Here is a 14,561-nt window from a genome sequence, read left to right as displayed (position 1 = left end):
TGTTCATCTTTAATGTGGACCAGAAAACTACTTAGAAGAAACAGCCACATTTGGGGCTGCCCACCTTGTCCGCCAGCTCCTTACAAAGCTCTTTCAGTGGCCTCTGCTGGCCCACACTCTCCACCTCCTCTGCTTCCGCAACAATCTCAGAGAGTCACTTCAAAGACTGCTTCAGTGCAATGGCAAAGGAGGAAATGGATGAAAGCCAGCAGCAGACGGGAAGAACAAACAAACGAAGCTTTTTAATTGCAAAGAATACTGTATTGGGAAATTACTTTCAGAAACAACTATGACAGTTGGCAAACAAGCAGGTGCTGTTACCACCATTCTCCCCCCACATACACCCCCTGTGGACACCGGAGCTGGATTGTTTAATTGCACAGACACCACAGACCCCACCCCATCCCCCACTGTGTTCCTGGGATATTTAAAGTTTAATGGAATTTGCCCAGAGCTAGACGCCATTCCTGCTCCAACTGGCAATCTGCTGTAGGGAGGGGCATAATGCAGAGACACATGCCTCCATGCTGACTCTGAGAGGAACTGGACTGCAGCTGTCGGGGGCTTCTCTCATCAAGGACTGCACTCCAGTCCTCTCCTCCTTCTCATCTGCAACTACAGGCTAGAAACAAATGCAGGCAGCAGGAGTGCTGCTCTCCAGCTTACTGCTTAACATCACTCATTGTAGTGTACTAAACATCCAGTTGGTATGACTCAAAAGTTTGCATCACTCAATGCAGCTCCTGTTACTCCTAAATTCAAGGACCACTGAGACTACTGAAAAAATGTGCATCACGGGAGGAACCTGCCTCCTTTATGTTTAATTGATTGCGTCTTTGCTTTGCATATTGATTTAAATGGAACTGATGGGGCTGGGAGCAATGCAGAGGCAGTGTCCAATCCCTGGGAAGAGTGCAGTGTTCTCCTGGGGTAGGGATGCTACTAAACACCGTTGTGCCTGGGCTAGGGATATTTCATGTCAATCTTAAGGGAACCCCCCCCCCCCACAGGCCAAAGTTCAAGTTAAGCATTAGTGTTTGTAAAGCACACTGAAATCCTCAGATGGAAAGCACCCTGTACGTGCATAATATTATTATTATATAGATGACTCCTCCACCCTCTCATCCCCTCCCACCCTCTGCTTGATGGCCCTAATCTTTCCTTTAATAGAAATACAGTTATGCAGCAGGCATGATTTAAACAGGATGTAGACTGGACTTTGCACAAGGGGTTGGCACTAACAGGAGTAGCCCATAACCCAAAAGACCTGGGGTAAAATTTTCCAAAGGTGCCTAAGTTTATCTTCAAATGGGATTTAGGCACTTAGAACCCGAAATTCCACTGACTTTCAGTGAGATTTGAGCTCTTAGGGTCTAAGTCAGCATCTTTGAAATTTTACACTTGGTCTACCTACAAGTTTTGTACCAATATAAGTATTTCTGTTAAGGGTGTGATTTAAAAAAAACAAATGATGTAGTTATAGCAGTACTACCCCTAGCGTCAACGCAATTACACTAGCATAAAGGTGCTTTATACTCATATCTTCTTCTTCTTCCTCTTCCATCCAAGAATAGCTATACTGATCTAAGAACCTTTACACCCGTATGACTGTATAAAGCTGTACAGCCGCTCTCCAAGCAAGGGGCAGGAAGGAAGGAAAAGGGGTTGTACAGCTTTAACTACATGGATATAGTTGAGCAGTAAAATGTGGGTGTGTAGACGATTCTATGGGTCTCAGAGCACTGTCCCCTCTGGTTTAAATTAATCCAAATCTAGGCTCCAACCTGCAGTGGCCAAAATAATCCATCCAAAGGTAATGTTCATAGGTGCTGACTTTTTATTTTGCCGGTGGGTGCCCTACCCTGGTTCCACCTCACTCCCACAGGGATGTGCGGGGCAGGCTGTGCCAGGACACGAGCCCCATCCAAGCAGTCCTGATCCTGTCCCTGCTGCTTCCAGGACTGCAGGGGCTGTGTGGGGGCCATGGACAGCAGAGGCAGGAGGCAGCAGGCTGGGGCCAGGGGCCCCAAACCACCCCACCCCCTCCTCAGCCCTAGCCCAAGCCCTGCTGAGCTCCCTCCAGGATTTGCCTGAGGTCGGAGGGAGCCTGGCTGGGAGCTACAGCCACGCACACACCTTCGCCAAGGGAGGCACAAATTAATGCAGGTAGGAAAAGGAGAAGCACTGCAAGCAGGGTGAGCAGCAGGAGCTGGTGGTGCTGTGTGCAAACGCCCAGCACATCAACCAGTCTAACTCCTTAAACTGCTTTTTTTTTTTTTTTTTGTTACAGTGGGTGCGGGCATGGCTTGAGAGCTGGGCCCCCTGTCCCCCTCCCTGGCTGGGTCCTGCCTTGAATCTGCCAGAGGCTGGAGCAGAGGCACCAGCCCAGTCCCTAAGGCTCAGAATGACTCAGCCCTGTCCTGGTGGAGCAAGGAGGCAATTCACAGGTGATTGCTCATCAGCTATTTCACCCACACCTTGTGGCTTCAGTTTGTCTTGCCCCGCCCTTCTGGCCACATGGATTAGCTGTTTCATCAGGTTAAATCAAACAGCTAATCCATGCAGCCAGATGGGTGCGGCAATGGATTAGCTGTTTGATTGTTAAATCAAACAGCCAATCCATGGGACCAGATGAGGGGGGCAAGACAAACTGAAGCCAGAGTGTGTGGGTGAAATAGCTGATCAGCAGACTCCACCAACAGCTAATCATCCTGACTGTCCCAGTGGGTGCTGAGTACCCACTTCTTTTTTTTCTGTGAGTGCTGGGACCCCCGGGCACCCCCAACATTGCAGATTTGTACATTTCCACTCCCTAAACCAGTTTTTGTAATTCAAAGCTGGGAAATGTAGAACATTATAGAGAAGATAGAGCACGCACGCATGCACACACTACCCAAAGATAAAACTAAAGAGAAACTACAGTAAGGGAAACCAGACTCAGAATATCACCATTTCATCTCAGGGAAAGGCAGGGCTGGTCTTTCTTCTCTACCTATTTTAAAACGTCATTGAAAGAATCATATCTCTGGCATTTTTCCCTTCTGTATTATGTGTAATGTGCCAACAGTAGCCTGCCCTTGAGTTGCAACAAGGAAGATCGTTATTGAGTCAGACACATTCTTGACAGATGAATTATAACTGCAGAGAAGGCTTAAACCACCTGGAAAGCAATTTTTCTTCATCATATCACTCTCTCTTTTATTCAGGGGAAGTTCAGAGGGTTAGAAGTCAGTATCAGTCCCCACATAGATCCAGTTTCTTTGTAAAATTTGCACTGGGGCAGTGGCCCTTTCTTGGATAATTGCAGGAAAAAAAAGAACAGTTTCCCCTTCTTATCTTCCCCCTCCACTTCTCTGTGCTCAGCGAGCTGCGAGATTTCTCAGAAGGGAGAAAGATGCTGTGTGTCATGTTAAATCCAATCTACTGTATTATTTAAAGTGAATCTGATGGTTTGGACTAGCCCACTAGAAACCAGAGCTTGGGGGAGAGAAGAACTGAAAGCATGCAGTCTCAGGGCTGGGAACAGCTAATGGCTGCAGGAATATGCTGCAAGGAAGCTAGGAATTACTGAGATTTACACAGTAGGCCCCATGGCAGCCTATAATGAGGGTGCAGGAAAAAAAAAAAAGTCACTGAACATTCAAGCCCTTCTGTGCACGGATATCCCAAGTCCCTGTCCAAGACTCAAGTCCTGCACTGAGCTCCATGTGGATGGATCCCCTCCAAGAGCTCCAGTGAAGTTATTGGGAGCGCTACAAAGGAGTCTGTCCAGGAGGTTAGGTTCTCGTTGTAAGATTGGGGCATAGAGATGAAATTGTAAGCTTTTTAGGGAAAGGACCAATGTTTTGTTCAGTGTTTGTACAGTGCATATCACACTGGGCTCCTGGTCTATGGGTGGGGCTCCTAGGTACTAGCACAATACAAATAATTAAATTGTATGGACCTAATCCGCAACAGAAAAATATGCCAGACAAGGATTCTCTGCTAGAACAGTGATGTTTGAATGTTATATTCATCCATCCATCTTATTCTTAGGTTACTATCAGGCTCCCATTTCTGTAGCATTCAGGTGCATCATTAGCTTATTTATCCTAACAACACCCCTGTGATGAAGGGAAGTGCCATTATCCCCATATTACAGATGGGAAAACTGAGGTATTCAGAAACTAAGTGATGTGACTAAGGTCACACAGGAAGTCCCTGGCAGAATAGGGAATTGAAGCCAGGTCTCTCGAATTACACAGGCTAACACCTTAACCACTGGGCCATCCTTCCTCAAACCCTTGAGGTGGAAGGAGGGAGTTGGACATACAGATTAAAGCATACAATCTCTAAAGGCTTTATGAAAGAAGGAAACAAAATATGCTAGTCATCATGTTTAAGCGTCCTTCAAAGATGCACCTGCTCCAGCATTCATGTGAAGCCACTAAGCGTAAACAAGCAAGCACTTAGGAGCAACATTTCTCCAGAAGCAAGAATCCAGCTTTTGCCCCTCAATTCCCTCCTTCCCAGTCTCTCAACAGCAGCACTAATAATAAATGAGACCCAAGGGAAACTCAGCAGCATCCCTACCGAGGGCTCCCTGGCAGATGTCTGTGCGGGTGGCTCCATCAACAATGAACTGCGGGTTGGAACACATTTCCTGAAACAAAACATAGTGTAGTTTTAGAAGTTTCAGTCACAGGGAAATCAGTTCTCACAATGCTATGCAATCCAGCTAGGCAAAGCCATCATCTTTGATCTACGTTCGGTAAAGTATGTGGCAGCCCAGTGAACATTTAGAATTCTATGTATAGCCTGGTCATTGACTAGGGTTCTTTAGGTACTACAGTAATACAAATAGTAAATAAGACTTTTATTATAAATCCTTTGGAGCAGTCTTTTTATTACACAGTTGTACAGCACCTAGTACAATGAGGCCTTGATTCCCAGCTGGGGTTTCTGGGCACTCTTGCAATACAAACACCAAAAATTGATCAGTTCCTCCTCTGTGCTGTGTCTCCTAATACAAGCATGGGGGAGGGGGATGCCATTCCAATGTAATAATGGGTGCTGCACATGTAGCAGAAATACATCTTCACAAAGCGTGCAGTCAGGAAAATCTCCTTGCAGGAGGTTAGAGAGTTTACCAGTGTATGCACTCAGATACTACAGTGATAAGGCCATATATAGGTAGGCTGTTTATGGATTTTAAAGAGAGCTCGATGATTTTATGACTAGACAGGCATGCAGAAATAAGAACTGCACAATTCACTAAGTATATTCCTCTGAAGGACCAGGTATCAGCCTCTGTTACAGGTGGGATTCCAGACTTACCGTACGAATGGTCCAATCTAGTACAGCAAGAAGTTGGATACCAAAATAGATGGATTATTGCTCTGATTCAAAACAACAGGAGCCAGGTTACTGAACTGGTATCATTGCTCTGATACAATATGGCAAACTTTGTGTTCTAATTAAACAGTTGCACTTACTAATCACTGGAATCAGGGTGGATTGCCAGTGGAGGCAAGACCTAATTCCATGGCAGAAACAGGAATAATCACCAGTTCTTTGGCTCTAGCCACTATATGGGTTTGAAAATTCCCCCCCATGACAGTATTTAAGGAGGCAAGCAAACAAACCAACTTTTCTTGTTTCATTGGTTGCACAAAGAAAAAGATTCAGGAATGATCCTCCACATGGCTAGGACACAAATAAATACATCCTGTAAGTGGTACATGGGAGAAATTCTTGCCTCACCGTGGGTCTCTTCCACTTGATTCCATAGGTTTTAGAGGAGTTTGGACCCAACTCTTTGAAGCCCAAGGAAGCTGCCGTAGGAGGAAAGGTGTCATCTCGGAAGAGGGTTCCACTCTGTAAGCATGCATTCCGAAGATTCTCAAAGTCCTGGCCCACATACTTCACCGCATTCTCATGCTGCCCCAGGCCTAGATCCTTAGCCCTCTGCTTCTGGACCTGAGCTGAGACGCCAGTGCAGTACACTGGGGTGATGATTTCTTCTGCCATCTCTGGCAACTATTGGACTAGGCAAGCCCCACTGAAACAGAGGAGACAAAGAATAAACAGCGTAAGCGGAGAACTGAACCACACAACCCCTTACACAACTTTAGCCAAGGGACCTAATAGCAAATCATAAATAGTGTGTAACCTGCTGAGCATACATAACTGTACTAAGTCCTCATCTCCCCAGATGGACCTGCTATCAGCTATGTGAAGCTCTCACCTGAAGAGGTACCTTCCAACACCATTTTTTTTTTTTTTAAACTTTACAAGTGTTTTTCTTTCCCTTGCTGTGTGAAGGACCCACCCAAAACAGTAGCAATTCTCGTAACACTACCTGTAACAATCTGAGGACTTGTCTATGCTAGCAATCTGTACCAATAAATGTTCAGTTGGCATGGCGCCACTGACAAAACTATTTAGGCACAGCTTGTTCACAATTGGCCATTTGTGTCAGCGTACTATGTCTATGTATCATTAAACTGTATTAGCAAAATTATGTTGCACTGGGACTAGGAATCCTAGCATCCTCCATGCCACTTTCAGGCACACTACCTGGGGAGAAGTTGATGGTATGTATAGTGCGGGGGACGCTGTGTATTGTGGGATGCCTGTACATCTCAGGAAATTGTGGGGCTGTGAGATCAAGACAGGAGTATGATTTTTAAGTTGATGGTACCCCTTTGAAAATGCTAGCCTTACTTCTGGGGTAGTCAAAGGGGCCAAAGGGAATAGAACTTTCAATGGGAGTTTGAGAGCCTCAAGACTGTGGAGTAACGTTCTGAATGGCTGGCAAGCTGGATTTAAAACACAATGTAAAATGAACTAACAACCTTTGGTTTACATAAGCCGATGAAACCTGCCCATGGGCAGAATTTCATGAGTCAATTTATTAGCATGTCATTTGTTTTTTTGTTTTGTTTTTGCTTTTTCATTTCAGCATGGTGACAAATGCACTGCAATTTCCAAAGTTTCCCAAGAAGAGACAAAAAGGTTCTAGCACACAAAAGGCTTTACCCTAGGAAGATTTTTGAAGACAGAAGAGGAATATAGCACAGTGGAGTGGCAGAGCATTCTTCAGGTACTTTAGAATTTGTATCCATATGACACATTGACTGATTACAACTAATGTGATAAAGATGTTCATAGAACTAGCATGCAAGAGCCCCTGCCCCTTGGGAATAAAAAATCACTGACTGCTATGCTTCACATCACCACCAAGTCCTGCAGCTGCAGAACTAATTACATTATAAAATACCATACCTGCAGCCTTGGCAAGCTACCCAGAATGCTGGGTGATAAACAGGAATTCCCACACCCACAATTAGCTCCTTTTCTGTTTACTGGTTGTGAAAACAAGGCAAAACAAAAAGATTCTAGGGCAAAGGAGGAAACAAACAAGAACCACAACCCCACAGCTAACAATCTCCTGGTGGACAATCTCCAGTCTCAAACCAAGAGCATGGAACTGAACTCCTGGAGGTCTCTTTAGAACCCAGTACTTCCAGGCTGCTGAGTATGTGTGTCATACAATGAGCCAGATCTTCAGCCCAGATCTTCAGCTGGTGTCAATCAGTGTAACTCCACCGAAGCCGATAGAGCTATGATGATATACAGCAGCCACTGAAGATCTGCCCCAACATCTCTTCAGCCTGATCTTTGCTACCAATTTTAAACCATGTTACAAAATTGCAGCACAGTCAACCTCTGCACAGGCCTAAATACCGTTTGCAGCTCCTGCACTGATAACAGTGCTTCCCAGAGAGGTGACATGGTTGCACCAACTTGGCTGACAAAGGTGTTTTCAAGCCTGGTCTAGTGGACAAAGGCAAAACGGGCATCAACAGTTTTTCCAAACTCACTGGAAAAGTCTAGGGACTATCGTTTAAAGAGACTAATGAGATTTACACCCTAAAGATACTACCAGCTGTACTTCCTCTCTCCTATCTGTCGTCATCTTTGGGACAGAGATTGTCTCTTGATAATGGGGCCCTGATATTAGTTGGAACCTTTAGGCACTACTAGAATATAAACAATAAAAAGGCCCCATTCTGCAAGCACTTCTATTCTTGATGTCATGTTGTGCATTGAGGAATTGCCTGGAAAGAAGCATTAATTACCGTTCTGTTCTTAAGCCTTGCCCACATTACAGCTAAGCCACATTAAACAGAACCATGATCTAGAGCAGTGTTTCTCAACTTTTTAAGTAGCAAGTACCCCCTAACTTCTGAAAAATTTAATAAGTACCCCAACACTCAATTTTCCATGGGATTTTATATTTACAGACTAATGTGAGCCATATGTTGGAAGAAGGGCTGATTATGTAAGGCTGGAATATGACAGATGTCCGATATATGTGGGTAGGGTTACCATCTTTACACAATGGGTGCACAACTCAAGTATGTAACTGGGCTAGAGGTGATGTTGGCCAAAGCTAGGAGGCTTTGAGTGGCATGCTAATGCTGGGGAATATAAAGCACCACGCCAAATTGTATGCCATAGATTTGAAAGGAGGAAGGGGTAAGAGAGAGACAGGGAAAGAGGGCGAGAGAGACAGGAAAAGAGGGTAACTGGTGAAATCTGGGGCTGTCATAGCTGTCAATTTCACTGCTCAGCTAAAGCAGTGAAATTGACAAGTTTGCTGGGCACTGGGGCTTTGAGCCAGGGAGGGGGGCTGCCACCTGGGCAAGTTGCAAGTGGCTGCCACCTGGCTGCCAACCTGGCAGGTGGGCAACTGCCACCCAATCCAAGCTGGGGCAGGGGAGGCTTCCGCACCAGCTGGGACCCAGGGATGTGGGCAGGCGACTGCTGCCCTGTCTTCAAACCAGGGCACTGGAGGCTGTCTCTTGGCTTGGAGCCGCAGCATGGGTGGCTGCCACCCAGCTGTGAGGCCAGCTCGCAAGACGCAAGAGGCTGCCGCCTGCCTCCCACCTGGGAGCTAGGACTGGGTGGGAAGCAGGCGGCTGCCGCTCACTTCCCATCTGGGAGCTGTGACAAGGCGGGAAGTGGGCAGCTGCAGCCCAGCTTCCCTGGACTGTGGCAGCTGCCGCCCGCCTCCCAGCTGGGAGCTGTGACTGGGCGGGAAGCAGGGGCTGCCACCCAGCTTCCCCAGAAGTCAACAGCTGCTGCCCACCTCCCCTTCACTCTGTTTTTCCCTGGGTACCCCCTGCCTGTGTCTCGCATACCCCCAGGGGTATGCATACCACAGGTTGAGAAACTATGATCTAGAGTAGCTCTGTTACAGTGTTCAAACATTGTTCCTTAACAGGGTATAAAAGTCACATTATGGAACTCACTGCTGTCAGCCATTTTAAAACGTGCTATTGCTCTTAATGCAGTTATATAGCTGCAAAGTGGGGGCTTTCCAATTACATATTATTTGTATGATAGTAGCCCCTGGAGGCTCCCATTGACATCTGCGCCCTATTGTGCTAGACACTCAGTAAAAAACTGTCCCTGTTGCAGAGATTGTACAGTCAAAATAGAAAAGACAGACAAAGGTTGAGAGGGAAAACAGGCACAGAGAGGTAAAGGGTCTTGCCCAAGGTCACACATCAAGTCAGATAACTTGACAACACTGGGCAGCTGCTGTGTTCAGACCATTGCCTATCATGCTGACCAATAGCTTTTCATTGTTTCCTTGCATTTTCTGCATCTATCTTATACTTCGATTGCAAGCTCTCAGGGGCAGGGACCATCTTTTTGTTCTGTGTTTGCACAGCACCTAGCACAGTGGAGTGCGGAAGATCACAATTTGCAAGTGTTTATCAGGAGAAACCAATCAATGGAGCTCAGGTGAGCCGAGAACAGATTCAGGCGCACTTAACTTCTACAGGCCCACGTGAGATTTATTCACACTTCGAGTACATTTGATTGGGGTGACTCCAAAAATCAGAGCACTGATCGCCCCTCTGGTCCTGGGAAAGCATTCATGTTCAGCTGATAGTTAGAAAGAAGGCTGCTTGCCTTATATTAATTTTATAGAGGGGGTTGATTGTTGCTTTCTACTGGTATTTTTATTACAATAGTGCCCAGTTGCCCCAACCAAGATTATGGCCTCATTGTGCTATTGCTCATATAAACACATAGTAAGAGACATTCCCTACCCCTTACCATCTACATAGACTAGAGAGAAAGTTAGACAACATATAAATTAAATGGCAAAGGTACAATTACAGAAGCACTTATAGACCCCAGCCAAGATTGGGTGCTGCACAGATACATAACAGACAGTCCCCTAGAAGAGCTTATAGTATAAAGAGACAAGCCAAAGGATATGAGGGGAAACAAAGTCCCAGCAAGGGCAAAGGTGACACAGAAGGTCAGTGGCAGATCCATAAATAGTTCTCAGGTTTCCTCACTCCTAGTTCAATGCCCTAGCCAGTAGCTTGTACTGCCTCTCATGTCTTGTTTTTTATTTCCACTCCATTCAACAGAACATTTTACCCCTCCTGATCCCTTTGTCCAGGCACCGCTGCCAACAGACTCCCCCACTGCTGTCTTAATTTGTCCTATTTTGACCCTGCTCACTGAAATCCTCATTTGGTTCTTAAGCCTCTGTGAGGTTTTGAGGTTCACCTAGGCCAGGTGAAGGGATCAGGTCACCCTCTGCCTTGTAACCCTCGGTGTCTTGTGGATGTGCAGCTTTGGTCCAGAGCTCTGACCAAACAGCCTGCCAACAGCCCACAAGCCTCACCTTGGCTTTGCCCAGCCTGGTTACTCCTGGCAGGCTGACCTTAGTATCCCTCCAGCCCTGAATTTATCCCAAAAATCATCTGACCAGGGACCAGTCCTTTCCACTGGCCCCTCACTGAAAAAGGACGAGGTCCACTGCCTCTACAGAGACAGTGAAACACTCCAGTCTGTCAGCTTTCTAGAAGCACACACTTTACTGAACTTATCAGCACTGGTGATCTATAATGAAAACAAAGCAAGTTTATTAACAAAAGAGAACATAGATTAAGTGATATCAAGAAAAAGGGATAGAAATAGACATGGTTACAAACAAATAAAAGTGAAAACGTGCATCTAGAAGACTAAAACTGTATCTAGCAAGATATAGTCTTTGTTCACGATGGTTTCTCTCATCCACAGTGTTTTTGCCAGCTCTAACAGGCTAGCTGTCTGCCAGGATCCCCAGAGTCCACCGTGCTGGTGCATGGCATCTTGTCCCCTCAGGTGAAGGATCACCTGTTTTGCTTTAATTATAAATCATCAGTCCTATGTAAGTTCAGTAAAGCATGTGCTACGATTAATGACTGAAGAACCCACTTCCTCAGTGTATGAGAACTTTATTAAACAAATGAACCTTGAGAGCCTCCAATTGGAATTTAGCTGAATCAAACAAGCTGAGCAGAACCACCCTAGGTCCTCCCTCAGAATTGGCACAACAGCCTAGAAATATTTATAATTTACATGCTCCATCCTTTATAGATATTTGCATTACTGCGACAAGATCAGAGTCCCATGGTGCGAGGCACTGCATAGACACACATAAAGAGACAGTCCCCTTTCCCAGAGATCTTACAATCTAAATAAGCAAGACAGCTAAAGGGCAGATTATTTACCTGTAAAATGGGCATAAGATAAATTAAGTGATATTCAGGGAATCTGTGGCTGATCGGGGAATTGAACCCAGATCTCCTGACCCCCAACTACAAGACCAGCGGTCCTCTCATCCTTCCTCTTTATTGCAAGAACAATCCAGCTCAGTGGGTCTCAATCCTTTTACTATTTAATATAGTTGGGTTCAAACGTCAGCTGTTTTCACTCACACCCTGATACCGCCCATAGAAATGCTGATATAGACAAGAATGTGGGATTCACACTTGGGCCTTGAGAGGAAGGAGCATCTTGTACTGCTCAACACCAAATACAGAAATGATGGTGTTGCCATCCAGACCTTGGTAACAATGGCTGGTGGTTCTTTAATCAGGGACTGTGAAGAGACTTGAAACAGACACAAAACAAACCCACAACAGGGAGGAACATAAAATGTCCTGCTTGATAGCATGGTGTACTAGCTGAACAACAAGCAACTGAATCAGGAGATCAGCACCATAAAAGAGATTACTTCACTTATCATTTTCAGTGCCCACAAGGCAAAGGCCTCTTCAGTCTTGCTCCTGCCATAATGCTGGAGTGTTTGGCTGTCACCTCACCATAATTCACCAGTTTGGATTGAAAAAGGGATGCAGCACCATTAGCTAAGCCTGTCTCAAAACCATGCAGCCCAGATGACAGCACTGCTCAAGAATTCTTTTCTTTTACATTTTTTATCTGACCGAAGCCAAAACATTCCTGAGGCAAGGATCCAATTTGTGGCAAGTAGCTTTGACACACAAGGCTAGAAGGATGGAAGAGTTTGGGACAGAAGAGAACATCTTCAGAGAGGGGGTTCAAAGGAGCCAAGAGGAATTAGGTTCCCAAATCCCATTGATTGGGGCACCCAACTCCCTTAGGCTCCTTTGACTACCTCAGCCCTGGTGCATTGCTGCCAAACACCAAGACTCTCTGAGCAACATTACAGTCTCAAAGCACAAGGTATGGCAAGGAACATATGCTGCAATTATGTATAGATGGGACTGGATTTAAGAACATCATCCCAGAATAAAGAAGTAGATGAAAGTTCCGTAGCTCTCCATTGGGATCAGCCTATGAATGAGACAGACCCTATAGACAGATGGTCTAGTGCAGAGGTTCCCAACCTGTGGTCCGCGGACCACCTGGTGGTCCACAAGGCTACTACAGGGGGTCGGCAGAAAAGAAAAATAACATCCTCACCGAGGAAATGTACAATTTCAAATAAAACTAATAGCATGTGGAGGTCCCTGAAATGTTTGGAGGTTGCAAAGGGGTCCGCACACTCGAGGAGGTTGGGAACCGCTGCTCTAGTGGTTAGAGGACAGGGAAGAAACTGCAGTCCTGAGTCTGTTACAGTCTCTCTGCCTAGCCTGAGGCAAATCACTTACACCCAGAGCCTCAATTATCAGTGGGAGTTAAAAGTGTCTAAATACCTTTGGAGATGTAGGTCTTATTTTCTCTGTCACCTTATTCCCACTTCACATGCACGGAAATAAATGCTACCAAGCTCACACAGGAGCTGTCAGCATTAATAAATTAACTTTCTTAACTTTGCCCGGGGGGCCTTTGGGACTAGTTGAAACCCCAATCCCACAAGAAGCAGCAGGGTAAAGACTAGCAGAGAAAATCCAGACTTCCAGCACGAATTCAGAGCTCTCTCCCCAGCCCATGGAAAATGTGACTGACAATTGCAGGGTTGTCAATAGCTTGGCATCATGCCCAAGTTCTCGGCAATCAAATCAATAACTAAGCGAGTACAGGGCCGGTTCCCCTCCCCCGGTTGGACGAAGGAAACATCAAGACAGAGAGAAAAATAAAACCAAAGATTTTGATCTGTAAAGCCTCCAGTGCCGGGCAAGCAGCAAAGCGGACAACGGAATTGTGTAAGAGAGCGTCTGCCACAACCGAAACTAATTCAGGAACCTCCCTCTCCTCCCCAGCCCCGAGTCACTACCGCAGTTGTTTGTAAACCCCTTCAGAAGGCAGCACCCACCTCGGGGGCAGCTCACTGAAGCGGCAGATCGCATGTGAAGAAAAGCAACATCAACGTACCTCTCGGGAATCGCCGACAAGGTCCCGATCCCTTTACACTCCGCCAAACAAATCTTTCCTAACCAGGAGATCGAGACTTGTGAGTGTATCCCCTACCTCTTCGCGGCGACTCCTCCCTTCCAGACTCCTCCTTCGTGCCCCGCGTCCACACAGATCGAGCCTTGCAAATACAAGAGAGGGCACGGGGGGGCCCGCCTAGGCGGGGAGAAATGAAAACCGGAACGAAGAGACTCGGTTGGGGGGGCAGTTTCCAGACCCAGCGTTAGCCCCCATTCTTCCAGGAGCACCATGTGTTTGGAAAGGCGCTTTATCACTAGATGGTTGGCGGGGGCAGCTGAGAGTTTGTATTTATAACCCCAGTGCCGCTGCACCAACATCTCTGGTCACCCTCTCCTCCCTGCAATTTCTTCTTCTCCGCATTGCAACAGCCTCCCCTCTCGCTGCAATGTGAACTCCTTCGGCAGGAAGGGAAAGCGCAGGGGGATGTTGTAATACCACCAGGTGGGGCAGAGGAGAACCGACTCTACAAGAACCTCTTTGAAAAAGTATAAACACAGCTCTCAAAATTATGGTAGTAAAAAAAACCCTGCTGTTAACCGGAACGGAGCTTCTAGTCCCTTTAGATCCCTGCTCCTAGACTTAGCCCCTTTCCATCCCAGCTCCGGGTACCCTAACCCATATTTCTAAGCTCCTACCCACACCTGAGCACCCAGGTGCCATTGATGCCTGCCTCTGCTCCCATCCCACACTCCCCAGGACCCGTGCCACACCACTGATCCACCCAAGCCTGCCCCTCTACCCCTTCTCTTGTGTTTTTGGCTTAATGCTGCAGAAGGGTCACCTCTGTGCATAACCCACCCAGCTTCCCTAAATGCACTGGATGAGGTGGGGGGGTTCTCTTCTTAATTCCCCCCTCCCCCTCA

The 14,561-nt window shown here is 46.4% G+C and overlaps 1 protein-coding gene across 2 annotated transcripts in view; it reads right to left on the bottom strand.

The window, feature by feature from the left end:
- Window positions 1–14,306, bottom strand: part of CAPN1 (calpain 1) — a 47,492-nt gene extending 33,186 nt beyond the window's left edge. Inside the window, exons 1-3 of one of the 2 annotated variants that reach the window (XM_067543978.1) lie at window positions 13,735–14,306; window positions 5,743–6,040; window positions 4,573–4,642 (exon numbers count right to left, since the gene is read on the bottom strand). In XM_067543978.1, coding sequence (XP_067400079.1) covers window positions 4,573–4,642; window positions 5,743–6,009 — 337 coding nt within the window. In that variant the 5' untranslated portion in view covers window positions 6,010–6,040; window positions 13,735–14,306. Of the gene's footprint in view, window positions 1–4,572; window positions 4,643–5,742; window positions 6,041–13,638 lie in introns of both variants that reach the window. The other variant, XM_067543977.1, reaches the window with a different exon arrangement.
- Window positions 14,307–14,561: the final 255 nt, after the last annotated feature.

The sequence above is a fragment of the Emydura macquarii genome, unplaced genomic scaffold (genome assembly GCF_026122565.2).
Source record: "Emydura macquarii macquarii isolate MOO-44397 ecotype Brisbane River unplaced genomic scaffold, CSIRO-AGI_Emac_v2 contig_968, whole genome shotgun sequence".
Classification (NCBI taxonomy): domain Eukaryota; kingdom Metazoa; phylum Chordata; order Testudines; family Chelidae; genus Emydura; species Emydura macquarii.
This window is presented reverse-complemented; position numbering and strand designations above follow the sequence as displayed.